General features: G+C 27.0%; 1 protein-coding gene across 1 annotated transcript in view; it reads right to left on the reverse strand.

Moving 5' to 3' along the window:
• The window catches only part of LOC136975302 (zinc finger SWIM domain-containing protein 5-like), a 128,927-nt gene that overhangs the window by 57,596 nt on the left and 56,408 nt on the right, over nucleotides 1-14,923 (reverse strand). Inside the window, 1 exon segment of the mRNA XM_067270348.1 lies at nucleotides 1,831-1,939. Coding sequence (XP_067126449.1) covers nucleotides 1,831-1,939 — 109 coding nt within the window.

Raw genomic sequence — 14,923 nt, forward strand, 5'->3', positions numbered from 1 at the left:
ATATCAAACAGAACACACATAGATTTGGAAAGTTTTTAACATATTCAAAAAGAACTTGGAATGGCACATCATATGTATTTAAACCACAGATTTAATGTACAAATTTTAAAACAATTTTTTAAGCAGAATTCTACTACCCCCTTTCATGCAATCTGTTGTAGGTTACTTGTCACAATTTAAGCTAAATATATTTAGTAGAGATTAATAAAAAAGTTTATTCAAAATTTAATTTAAATCACATACAAGATTTTATTAAACACAGATGTTATGTAAATTTATGTAATTAATATAAATTTTTCCTTTAAAAACTCAAAAAATTGTTCCATTTAGTATAATTCTACTCTTAAAATTTACATATGATTATTTAAATAGCTTATTAATATAAATAGTTAAACTTGAAAATATTAAAATACTGTAATTACGTATACAAAATTGATGTTATATGTCTATATTAAAATTTTATATCATGCATTTTAGAATTTTCTTTTTTGTTTAAAAAAAAAAAAAAAAGACAACTTTAGAAAAGGTAAATAATAGAATATAACAAAATTTAATATTCTAAAAAAGATTTTTTTAAAAAATATATGCATTATTAATAAATATAAATATTTAAAAATTGTATATAGTAGTATGTAATTTTTTAAAGTACAAAAGTATGATTTTAATACAAGGGAAAAATACATTTTGGCTTATATTTTGTCAAAATACATATTGAAATACACTCTAAATTCCTATTATAGCATTACGTGATGTAAAATTTTTATTTAAAGATCCATTCATTTTCTCATTAACGCTCTTTAATAATTCATATGTTTCTAAAAAATCTTTTTAAAAATTAAATTTTGTTATATTTTGTACAAGAAATAAAAGTCTATAAATTATCTTTTAAAGCACCTTAAAAAATAAATGGATAATACTGAATATCTATTATGATCATTATTTCTGTTCTAAATCAAAATAGAACAAGAATAGATTATAAATATTACATAGATTAATGTAGTATTTTAACGATAAAAATAATATATTTTCAAATTTTTACTTCCTATTTATAAATACAGTGGACCTTCGTTATAGCGCTGCTCACTATACCGCACACTCGGTTATAGCGCGGGCAATGTTCGCGACGCGAGAAGCTCAAACACATTTATACGGGTCAATGCGGCGTTAGTGAGTAGAGCATTTTATTGTTACTGCGTATTAAGTAATTGTGTATGTATTGAGTTCCTGCATGTATTTTGAATAGTGTTTAATTATTGTATGCTTGTTGAGTAAAAGAAAAGCTTGACATTATTGCTAAAGTAAAGAGGTGAACCGCGCCACTCGGTATAACGCGGTTCGCCTTATAATGCGGGTGTTGTTTCCTGCCCGACATGTGCGTTATATCGGAGGGGTCCACTGTATTTTGATTGTTTAATGTCCTAAAGAGTATTTGTTCATAAGTTTCAATAATAAACAAGAAATAAAATAATAAATTTATCCAAAAATATTGTTTTAAAGTGTTTAATGTATTATTAGAGTATAATCTCTTCAGCTTCAGATCTGCTTTCTGACCAAAAAAATAATCAAACTGAACATTAAAGAAGTCTGATTTGACATTTCATATCAATAAACGATACACTAAAGACGTAGCTATTACTTAAAAAACATTCAGTTTTATGTAAAACTAAAATATGTTCTAATTCTAAAATACCGATTTAAAACAAGATACATAATAGAGAATTCACGTTATTGCAAAATTTAAAGAAATTTATAGAATAATAACCAAATTCATTGTATTACCATAGATTACGACTTTACAAATCATGTCAACATTATATTTATTTCACATACCTGTCAAATGTGATAGACACTCTGAATCTCTTCTCTGGATCCAGTGTATAACTAGGATGAGGTGGAGTAGAAGGAATAGGTGTTGTTACTAAACCACTTAAATGGAATCCTGTAAAAAATTCAAACGTTTATATATTTATTTATATAGGAATAGTAATAATAATCAAATGCTTTTATAATTTAAAATATACAATTTAAGATTTTCTTATACGCAAATTTTATATAGAAGCAGCTGTAAATAAATCTTTTTTAAATATAAATTTATTTTTTGAATTATTTAACAATTTTTCTTCTATTTATTGAAATATGCTCTTTCTTGCGCAGAATGTAAGATTTTAAATTTAAAACTATTCAATATTTTAATAATTATAATTATTTTCGTATAATTATCCAAATATTTAAGGCAATTATGTACAAACTTATCATAACAAAATACGTTAATGATACTTTGATTAAATGTAAAAGGCACATTTAATTACATAACATTGCGAAATTTTTTTATGAATTAAAAATTAAAGAAATAATCATTTTCATTTATTTATTGTTAATTACCTGTGTTTGTGTTTATTGTTAAATTAGCATTTACTGTTTAACTATGTTTGAATAAAGGCATTTTATAAATAAAAAACAATGCAGATTAATACTGATGTTATCTGATATACTGTATATCAGGAGTGGCCAACTTTTGTGCACATAAGATCTACTTTTTATCGTAAAAATGTGTCGCGATCGACTTGTTGTCATAGGCATAGTCTAAGTGGAAAGGGAGAAGTGTGAAATACATACTATGTTTATACACTGTTTCAGTACGAAGTGCACTCACTGCTTATGAGTCGAGTCATAACTGCATGCATACAGTTGCATTAGGTTACAAATATAATACATTAAGTCAAGACATCGCTAGCGATCGACCAAAATTGGCTTGGCGATCGACTTGTTGGCCACCCCTGCTGTATATAAATCATTCTAATTTTTACTGTTATGTTTCTGTATGATTTGCAAATAAAATGTTAATAAAAGAGAATAATACATTAGCTACGAAATATAAAGAATTAATAAAATATATGTAATGCCACTATAAAATTGAAGAAATATATAAATAAACAAATAATCGACACACACCGGAGAAATATACAAATAATCCTTCAATAAAACCTTTAACCGGCATGGGGTATGATTAAATTGTGTACGCTAACGTTTTTGGATCCTTCCCTGGGTTCATCCTCAAGCTACGTTCTTTGTAACGATCCGCTATAACGAAGACCAGCCGTTTTTGGAACAAAATTTAAACTAGCGAATTTAAATATATAAATTACAAATGGAATATATTTTTAAAAGAATTAAACAAATAATATATCATTCTGTTCTTAAAGCCTTAGTTTAAACTTATCTCGTAGACCAAATTTAAATAATAAATTGATGAAATTAGATATGACAAAAAAAATATAATCATTTCTGTTCATTGTTCATTCATATTCTAACAAATGCAGAATTCTATCAAAACTATTATAAATCTAAAAAGTTTGCCCATTAAACAATATTACATCATAACATCAATATTACAACAAAAAATGTAGTATTGATTTAATATTGAATAGCTGAACACTTTTCTTCTTGGAACAACAAATAAATATACCCATATATAGCTATATAAAGATAAGTAATAAGGATATATACAGTTTATATATATCCTTATTATAAAATTATAATGAAGGTGTTTTCAGCTGATTGAAACTTTCTTCAGAAACAGATTCAAAAGCATACATTTTAAAATTGGAACCCATCGATATATTAGTAACAATTTTTAAAAAAAGAAAAATTACAGAAATAATTTTAAATATCTATTATTCTATTATAATGCTCTATAAATTATGAGATTTATATTGTATAGTTATGCATTTATCTTCTTTTGAGCCTCATATATAGTCTAAACTTTTATAATTGAACTGACTGGTCAAATCATTTATGTGTTACAAATACTAAAATAATTTATGAAGTACAACAAGCAATTATTTATTGTAATGTCGTGGACTACAATCTTTAACCATATTTTTAATTTATTTAATTTAAAATATATGCTCTCCACCTCAAATTAGTAGTGGCTTGTCCCTGTATATCATACTTTTCCATTAGCAATGGAGTTGTGCTGGTCATCTATCTAACTCCTTTCAAGGGAAAATTTTTGCATTGAATTAATATGTCTTTAGGTTTACATCAGAAGTTCATTTATCTAACACTGTTCTCATTATTAAGGAAGGACAGGCAGACAGGCAGACAACAGTGGGAATTTATAAGTCTACAATTTTTTTGAAATGCAGCCCAATACAACTGTTATGTATGAAATTTATAATTTACCTATTTAGGTGCATAGTAAACTATGCCTATTATTATATGTTTGCTAATTACTATAAATACAAAAGTATAAAATGATATTTGTACAAAATTGTTTTCAAAAGTTTAATGAGTTTAATAAGCAATTATTTTGATACTACGAAGCTTCTAACTCTGGTTATCTAAGGTGGCCCAACTCCCTTCTTGCTTCATCTATTTGTTCCTAATATAGACTATCCATAACAGAAATTAATATATATACCTTCATCTGCCTAATTTCAAGTAAAAATTCCATAAGATAAACTAAGTTCAAAATGCATTTTGAAATGCACCCATGCACTCAAATTAATTGGAAAAAGTTCTTATTCAAATCATATAAAAAAACTTTCCTTTCAAATTTCCTCCATCAAAATCAAAAATAGAACAATGTTTCCAGAAAAAGAAAAACATTCTTTTTTTTCAAATTGATTGAACATCACAATTTTTTTGAATATTCCACGGAAAAAATTCCAATGGTTACATGGTTTGCTTTGTTCATTCACTCCACAGACTTGGCTCACTTGCTTCCAATATAGACTATTCATAACAAAACTTTTACAACAATTCAACCATCTTTGAGGAACCAACTTAACAAAACATGTTATATGCACTACTCTATAATTCGACGCATATATTGTTTGTTATATATTATGCCGTAAAATAGCGAGGTCGAGGCCGAAGTTTTAAACACGAAAACGTATACGTCGGACGTTCGGTGCCGCTTTCCCGTAAGCCTAGAAGCTTGACAATGGTGTTTGGAACGTCGAGCGTGATTCCACTGACTTTCCAAACGCCATTGTCAAACTTCTAGGCTTAGAGGAAAGCGGCGCCGAACGTCCAACATACACGTTTTTGTGTTTAAAACTTTGGCTTCAACCTCGCTAATGTTTACCACTGTACATATTAAGTAATATATTAATAATAAGAAAAATAAAAATATTTATTAATATATACTAAGGCCAACATATATGGTTAACTTTACAAAATAGTTAATACAAAACTTATTATGTTCGTTTAGTTACATACAATTATTTAACATATGATAATAATATGTGGGATATTTGTAAATAGAAAATAACTCTTGTCACTGTTTTATGTAAATTTTTATTTTTATTATGAAAATTTAGTACCAAAATAATATTTTTATTTAAAATGAACCATTATAAAATATTAAAATTAACTTATATTTTAAAGCAACAGTAAATCTGAACTTGTTTAAATGATTTTTATAGTATAATTTTATGGAAATTATATAAGCAAGTTCGTATTTTTAAAAATATTTTAATTGGACAATCATTTAATTTACATAAATTAAATAATGTAAACAGACATAAAAGAAGTGTGTCTTCATTTTAATTAAACAAATATTCTATTAAATATTAAATATGTAACTAATGAATCAAAAAGAAATCTAACATGTTATTTACATGTTTAAAATATCCAATTACTATTTATGAGAATATTAAAATCATTATTAACAGCCAAACTAATTTATTAAAGTAATATTAATCAATAACAAATGTGAATAGTGGACGTTTGTTTCTTTGCCCTGTTCTAACTCACATTACTTATCAGAAGTAACCTATTTTTTTTATGTAAAAGTAACTCAACTGATAGTGGACTTATACAGAAGATGAGTGAAAAATCTAGAACATGAACTTATCAAAAACTTTAATAATATTTTTCAATTTATACAAAAAAAAAGTAGATAATTCACTAAAAGAAAGCTAATCAAATTATTATTATAAATGATCCATTTGGTTTATTTTTCTATAATATTTGTAATATATTAATATAATCAAAATATTCATGACTATAATGTTATATATATATATATTTACATCATATATAAAAATAAATATTAACAGCTGCTAGAAATGTTATTATATACCTAACTATCATATTTTTCTTGCCACTTTAAAATTTTTTCTAATCTATGACAAATTATACAAATATTTAGATAAATAAATACTCCATTGCTAGATTCTCTTTAGCGCAAGACTACGCAAACCAAAGCGGTATTTATTCACCGAATATAAATTAGTTATTTTAATTAAAATAACTTTAAATGCTAAAATTTAGATACGTAGCCAAACGATTGCCTTAAATACTCGGGCTATAAATCAGTATTAATTATTAAGATTAGCAAAGTAATTCGCTACTAAAGGTAGACATTAGGTGCCAAATTATTTAGTATTAATTATTAAAATTGGTAGATTTATAGCCGAGTATTTAAGGCAATCATTTGGCTGTGTATCTATATATATAGGCTTTGGGTTGTTTAATATATACTAAAATTTATAATGAATAAAAATTAAATGATTCTTTGCAAAACATCTAATACATATACATGGTTCCATTAAGATAAATTATATTTTACATGCTCTAAAAAATTATTCTAAAATATATTGGCTTAAGACTTGAATTATATTTTTCAATCGTTAAAAATGTTTCTGAAAATGGATCAGAAAAATTAAAAAACACTTAAAGTTAACTGTTTAAATAACTATTTTGTTAAGCAATTTATAAAATTTATTAGATCAATGAATTTTATAAATTGCATAAAAGCTTTGAAATTATCATAAATATGTCAAAACATATTATTTAAGTATTGTTTTAAAATCGTATTAACTGCATTTTTGAAATTTCATTATGTATAAAGGGTACATATCATTGAATATTTTAAAATTCTATTCAATATAACTATATATTTAATACATTTATTGCACGATTTATTACTAATGAAATGAAACTAATATATAATATTTTTTATTCGACAATTTCAATTCCGTATATGAGTTGTCACAATAGTAAATTAGGACATTCAAATTACTAGAAAAAGTTAGAATTACAATTTATCAAAAATTTAGATCAAGGACAGGAAAAACAGATGCAAATAAAATTTTCAAACCGCATTGTTAGTTTCATACATTATATTATTTGAGACTAGTGTATACAGATTTTATTCATCTACTTGCATAAAACTTTCGAACAGATATTGAAAAGATATTCATATCACATGTAACTTTTTAATAAAATTATTTTATAGTTAAATTTTCTCTGAATGTAAATGTTCTTTGGCATATCTAACTTATGTATATTATATTTATTTAAATTTAAATTAGCTTTCATTACAATTAAATAAAGCAAGGTTTAAGATATAGCAGCAGCTGCACTAGAGAAATGATTATTATTGTTGAATATGTTATAATATCTGCAGCTTGAATTATAATTATTACAATCAATTTTATTTTTTTTTATGTTTTAAAAAAATAAAATATACATTCATTTAATTATCACTCTAATTTTATTATATAACCTAACAGATTTGATTAATTACATTTCACCTATGCATAAATATGGATATATAGCGACACTTTGGTTAAGGGAACAGAGGAAATTGATTTCTCCGAAATTTCACACAAATAAAAACACGAGTATCAATTTTTAATTTGCTATCTCTGATTATCTGTTAACCTATCCATTTTCTCGGACTTCTTTTTTTGTTTGTTTTGTTCTTTCCTTGTTTGAATTCTCCTAACTTGTATGCCCATGTGTATATTTTAATTTTTTTTTGTTTCGTGATTATTTGTTTTATGTACTATGGTTTACTACAGCTAATTTTAAATATTCATTTCATTTTATTACTTATTGATAAGTTTATAGTATCCAATCAAGTATGCTGATTTTGTAAACAAAGTTTTAATATAATTTTATAACAATTAATTTGTAATATATATCACATTTTAATATACTGAAAGCAATAAAATTTCAAAAATAGTAAAAGTATTAACTTTATTTGTTATCATTTTTAAAATTTTTTGTAGATAAAAAATATTATTCTAAAAAAAGCTAAATTTCTAATTTCAAAAATACAATGTAATATAATATACGTAATGAAAGTAGATTTTTAGGTTAATGTTATCCTAGGTGCCAAGATGGCGGCTCGTCTCTGATTTCAGCAAGGAAACAGTGGGACGCACGTTCTAACCTAACCTATTCTAATAATTTGGTTGCTAATAATTATGGTAATTTATTAGAATAGGTTAGATTAGGTTAGAACGTGCGTCCCACTGCTTCCTTGCTGGAATCAGAGACGAGCCACCATCTTGGCACCTAAGGTAACATTAACCAATTTTTATATAAGTGAAAAAAAATTGTAAAACAACAAATTATATGTAAACAAATCTCTATCTGCTTTATCAACACTATGATGATGGATATTAATAATTATATCTATTGTATATAATAGAAAATGTATATTAACTTATCCGTAATAAATAATTGAACTACAGTGCCATAACTAGACAGGTGCAACAGGTGCACCCTCACAGGGCCCACTCGGAAGGGGACCCAAAATGAATGTATTTGTTTTATTATTTTCCCAAACCTAATTAATTAAGGGGCCTAAATGCAAATTCTTGTAGAGGGCACAGGAATGGCTAGTTATGGTATTTATGAAAAATTAATTATTTTCCAAACAATTTCCACATATGAAATTTTATCTAAAAAAGTGATATATATATACATATATATATATACACAAGATCTGCTCTTTGGTATGATAAATACAATTCAAAAGTTCTTGTAAATCACAAGCCAAAATCACATTCTCTAGGCCAGGGATGGCAAACCTTTTTGAGTCCGCGTGCCATATTGTAAGGATACTTAGCTTAAAAGATGTTAATGCGTGCCAAAGTCTTACACTTCGAATAATGATATTTAAAGAAATTAAACAAATACGCTTTAATTCGAATAAATGTAAAAACTCTGAGTGAAAAAAAAATGATCAGGTGATAAACAGAAAGGGTGATTGAAAAGGACAGAAATCATATGATACGTTACATGCCAGATGATTTCTCTTACGTGCCACTTTGGGCACGCGTGCCATAGGTTCACCATCCCTGCTCTAGGCAATAGCTTATAAGGAATTACTAATATTCATATTTTTTTCTACAGATAATTAACTTTTTATATAACACTTATTTGCATATGGTACAAAATATGCCATTATTCTGTATTCTAGCCTACTTTTTTACTACTACTAATCTATCTAGCAGGAATAGCCAATAATATGAAACCTTATTGTAATAAAGAGAATGAAGATTGACTAAATAGTTAAAAGCGTTACAAGTTTTGTCAACATCTTTCTACAAATTGTGTTTTTATTTCTCAGCCTTTGTATTCTAAAATCAACCTTTCCTATCTAATAAGTCAAGTTTGTGTATAATGTCGGGTTGGTAAGTATGTATAACACAGTACATATTATCTTTCTATTAAGCAAATTGCCAAAATTCATTTTGTCATAATCATATAGAAATAAAACCTATAAAGAAGTTCATAATAGACTAATTCAACAAGAAAATAATTTATAATTCATTCTCATATAAGCCATAAATATAAAACATTCATTTATTACCAATAATTCATAAATTTTGCTAAAATTGAATGAAAAGAATTAAAATTTTACACTAAAACATATAATAAATGATGAAAAATATACAGTAAATGCATGTTAATAATAAAATATACTATACTATAATATACTATAAATTTAATGGTCAAAAATAATCTTCATTTTTCATATAAATCTATGTTTCAAACATTTATTTTATCTACACTCATTGAAAAATTCTGATTAAATATTAGTGAGGTTGAGGCCAAAGTTTTAAACGCGAAAACGTGTATGTCGGACGTTTAGCGCCACTTTCCCATAAGCCTGGAAGTTTGACAATGGCCTTTGGAATGTCGAGCATGATTCCACTGACTTTCCAAACGCCATTCCCAAACTTCCAGGCTTACGGGAAAGCAGCGCCGAATGTCCGACGTACACGTTTTCACGTTTAAAACTTCAGCCTTAACCTCGCTATTCTTGTTCCATTAATGTTTTATTCTGCTGATGAGAAAATAAAATAGATGCATTACTTATCTTTAGTTTAATAAAAATAATTTATATTTCTCTGTTACTAATCAAATATCTGTTTGTTATAACAAATTTGTAATTGATAATGTTACAATCTTATATATATTTACACTTTTTTTAAATTTCCTATAACTAACTTAAATAATATTGAAATTGTCTTAATGATGTAGAGAAACATGAATAGTTATTATTAAATATAGAAAATAAGTAAGTCAAACATGAGATAAAAAAATATGCAGGTTAATGTTACCTTAGGTAGCCAAGATGGTGGCTCGTCTCTAAATCCAGCAAGGGAACAGTGGAAAGCACGTTATAACCTAACCTAACCTAACAGATTACCATAATTATTAGCAACCAAATTATTAGAATAGGGGTAATCTATTAGGATAGGTTAGGTTAGGTTAGGTTAGAACGTGCGTTCCACTGTTCCCTTGCTGGAATTAGAGACGAGCCGCCATCTTGGCTACCTAAGGTAACATTAACCCAAATTTTATTACTGTGATCAACATGTCTGCTTTTACCCTTTTGTCTGCATAGACCTTTCCCACCCAGACTGACTCATCTACTCTTTTGCTGCACGGACTATAATAATGTATTTATATTTCTTTATGCTTAATTTCAATAAATTTCACGTATTATATATAATTTTGCAATTATAATAAATTTTTCTACATGAAAACTATTATAAGATATTTACAAATACCTCCCTTCTTAAAAATATGAAAAGTTATATCATTCCATACTCATAATTTTATATTTTCAAGGAAAACATTAAATATGTCATTTGGCACACAAATCCCACAAATACTACAAATCTTTAATTATATATTATTAATAACCCGAAATATTGCAGCTTTTAAATGATATATTCAAATAATATGTGCATAAAATATGCTAATTTTATATTTATTTAAAATTATATAAATTTTTATTGCACTGTTAAATTGTTTATTATGAAACATTAACTTAAAATACAGTATCAAAATAGAAATAAAATCAGAATCCTTATTTTATGAAACTTGCTTTAGTTACATTTTCATAGTTAACTGCATCTAAATTTGTTGTCTTGTTTTTGAATAATCATCAGGTTTAAGATAATCATCTAAATAATATTTTCATAAATATGTAAGGTATCTTAAAAATGCTTTTAGAGTCTCATAAAAGCAAGAAAAATATAAATTTATTAATGGGAACACATTTAAATCCTAAATCAACTACAGTAAAACCAATAATGACAAATTTTATGATAATTTCGGGGTCAAAATAACTATTAAAATTAGCAAAAAATAATAATATTAATAATAATAATTCAAATTACAAAGATATAAAATGAAAACTCTTGCAAACGAAACAACTAAGTCTTTCAAACTGACAAATGAAAACTACTAAAGACAAACTATTTTCATACTCTATCAGTGGCGTAGCGAACATAACTGGTGCCCGGAGCATGGCACTTTATTGGCACTCCCTCCCTTTTCAGAAACACATATAGTTTGTCTTGGAGACCATTTGGGCGCCTCTCTGTGAGTGGTGCCCAGTGCATGATACACCCCCTTGCCCCCCTCGCTACGCCACTGTACTCTATAGCAAATTTAATATCAGCATAGCTAATTATTATTTACAATAATAAATGCAGTCTAGTTCAGAAATTATCTCAAATATTGCAAAGGATATGTTAAAACAGGATTGTAATCATCAGTTTGACAATTAAGATATTATTATTGTTTTGTTATTTAACAATTCAAAAAAAAGAAAAAAAACTAAGTATACAAAATTTGATATTACAAGTTACATAATAAACATGACATAGAAGAAAAACAAGTACTGTTACCTTATCTATTAACATTTCTTCAGGGTGAAACCTTTAATAAATAATGTAAAAGGGCTTGTTTTCTTTATATTATTATTATTATTATTAATTTATAATGATTATCTTTCTGTATTTACTTTACTTTGATCAAAGTAAAAATAAGTGTTTTTATGACAATTACAACATAAACAAATGTCCAAAGATGTGTGAAGGGAAACCATCTGGAAATTTTGATACATAATGGAATTTGAATATTTTAGTAAATCATAACTTAATGTTAAAGAGACCAGATTTTCTAAATTTCAATCTGAGATGCTCTAAAAATTGAAGGTAGGAAATATAGGATGTGAAGTTCTTATTTGAATGATTTTGTTTCTTAATAATGTTATTGTCTATATCAATGAATAATGTTTACTTATAAACGAAAATGAAATAATCCAGGATATTTTATTCGAAACTGAAACTGTACTGGTTAATTTGGGACGTCTGGTCACTTTGCCTAATGTTCTAAAATGTTTTCTTTCATAAATTTTTAGAAAGAGATAGGAAGTACAGTGAAAACAGAATACTGTATCAGAGAAATCAGTATTGAAGTTTCAACAGGAAATAAAAGCAGATGGATCATTTCTTAACAGCTTTGATTTGTGGGTTTTAAAACAGTCATTTCATACATAACTGTTCTCATTTTACCACTTTATAAGTTGAATTTTATCCTAAATTTTCAATGATTCAGATTGCTTGACCCCTGAAAATTAGGTCAAGGTCATGTTTGGTAATGCAGGCAAACTAAATATATTCAAAGTATCAAAATAAATTATTTATTAACTCACATTTTGATATTCATATCAAGATCACGGTTAATGTTACCCTTGGTGCCAAGATGGCGGCTCGTCTCTGATTCCTGCAAGGAAACAGTGGGACGCACGTTCTAACCTAACCTAACCTATTCTAATAATTTGGTTGCTAATAATTATGGTAATTTGTTAAAATAGGTTAGGTTAGGTTAGAAATGTGCGTCCCACTGTTTCCTTGCCAGAATCAGAGACGAGCCGCCATCTTGGCACCAAGGGTAACATTAACCAAGATCATTACATAGCATTTTAAATTTGTCACATTGATTTGATATGCAGACACTCTCATTTATAAATTTGTAGTTATCTAAAAGTTATTAAATCATTGGATAAATTTGTAATAGTCTATATTACATGATTTTTCTAATTTTATTTCATCCTTTAATATTTGAAACACAAAAATAAATGATGTTATGTTATTTTTATAACAAGCAATTTTATATCGTTTGTGTGAACACATCTTAATTTTTGGTAAAAATTATTGTCTACACATATATTTGTGAATTCTGTTTTGTCTGCATTTCCAGCAATTGGGACATTTTTCTTCACTCGGGCAGTAAAAATATGAAAATATAACCCCGCAGAAAAATGGAGATTTTTTCTTGATAATAGCATAGCATTAATTTTGAATTTGGAAGTTGGTTAGCATTGAGTAGTGTTTCCACTTTTGATATTACACTTTTAACATTGTTTTTCAAGTCACATTTTCAGTTTCAATTCTAATTTTGATTTTGATTTCAGTTCCAACCTTCATTAGCAACCAGCTTTGCATTTCGATCACATGTTGCCAACCCATAAAGAAGACAACTCAGGCGCTAATAAAACCTTCCAGTCTTTTGGTCCCTCTTCTAATGACATTTCCTCACTTTCTAATCATATAACTAGACTCAGCCCACCAGTCTTTATTTGGGGGAGACTTTTTTATATATCCTCCTCCAACATCAAAATGGTAAGTCCTTGAAAAGAAACAAAATGGGCTCTAGGGCTCCTTGATACAGCAACATATTTCCCTTCTCATCAGAGTTGCTTGTAGTGTTAGCTTTTATCATATGTTTATTATTTATGACAATCTACAGTTTATCCATCTGGATTCATTGAAACAATTGCTGCTTAAATTGGCTTATCATGTATATAGAAATATGATTTCATTCATTATAATATATTAAATATAAAAATAAATAATATGAAAAAACATCACATTTTACAAAGTTTCAAGAATGTGGCTTGAGGATGCATGCACGTAGGAGTTGGAGTTGGAGTTGATTGGACATGTCCTCATTTGGATTTTACAATAAGGTAATCATATCTATACTGGACAAGCCCTTATAAGTTAGGTGTTAAAGAAAACGGTTAATGTTCTTAGGTGCCAAGATGGCGGCTCGTCTCTGATTCCGGCAAGGAAACAGTGGGACGCACATTCTAACCTAACCTAACCTAAGCTACTCTAATAAATTACCATAATTATTAGCAACCAAATTATTAGAATAGGTTAGGTTAGGTTAGAACTTTACACTGTTTCCTTGCTGGAATCAGAGACGAGCTGCCATCTTGGCACCTAAGGTAACATTAACCAAAAAAACAAATATCTAGAAAAAAGAAAATTCCCATATAAACATAGATGTGAGCAGTAGCATGTTCCAATATTGGCTTAAGGCTAGATACTGGAGGACTTTGTCCAAAAAGCTGTAATTATGAAGAAGATAATGATTCTAAGTCTATCTTTTCAGATTTTGTCGCTGTTTTTTTGCTACTGTTGATTCATTAGCTTGAAAATAGCAACAAGCTATTACAAAGAAGAAAAAGTGATAAACACTGAGAATATAATGAGCACTATCTCTATCAAAATATGACATTTTATTAACATTAGGATAGTTAATTTATAAACTTTAAAGGCAGCTTTACTCTCTTGATTGATAAGACGATAAATATAAAATATAAAACTAATGGCTAAACACAACTTTTTGTCAGAAATATGAGAACATTGGAAAAAAATGAAAGCTTTACTGTAGTTGAAAATACTTTAAAGGATATTAAACAGAATATCATTAGTCTGTGAGTTTAGAAGAACCCTTTTAGAGAAAGCGCAATACTTTCTTTGCAACTTTTTATGCAATTAAAAAATAAGATTAGTAAGAGTTA

Source organism: Centruroides vittatus, unplaced genomic scaffold (assembly GCF_030686945.1).
Source record: "Centruroides vittatus isolate TY-2023 unplaced genomic scaffold, ASM3068694v2 contig_370, whole genome shotgun sequence".
Lineage (NCBI taxonomy): Eukaryota > Metazoa > Arthropoda > Arachnida > Scorpiones > Buthidae > Centruroides > Centruroides vittatus.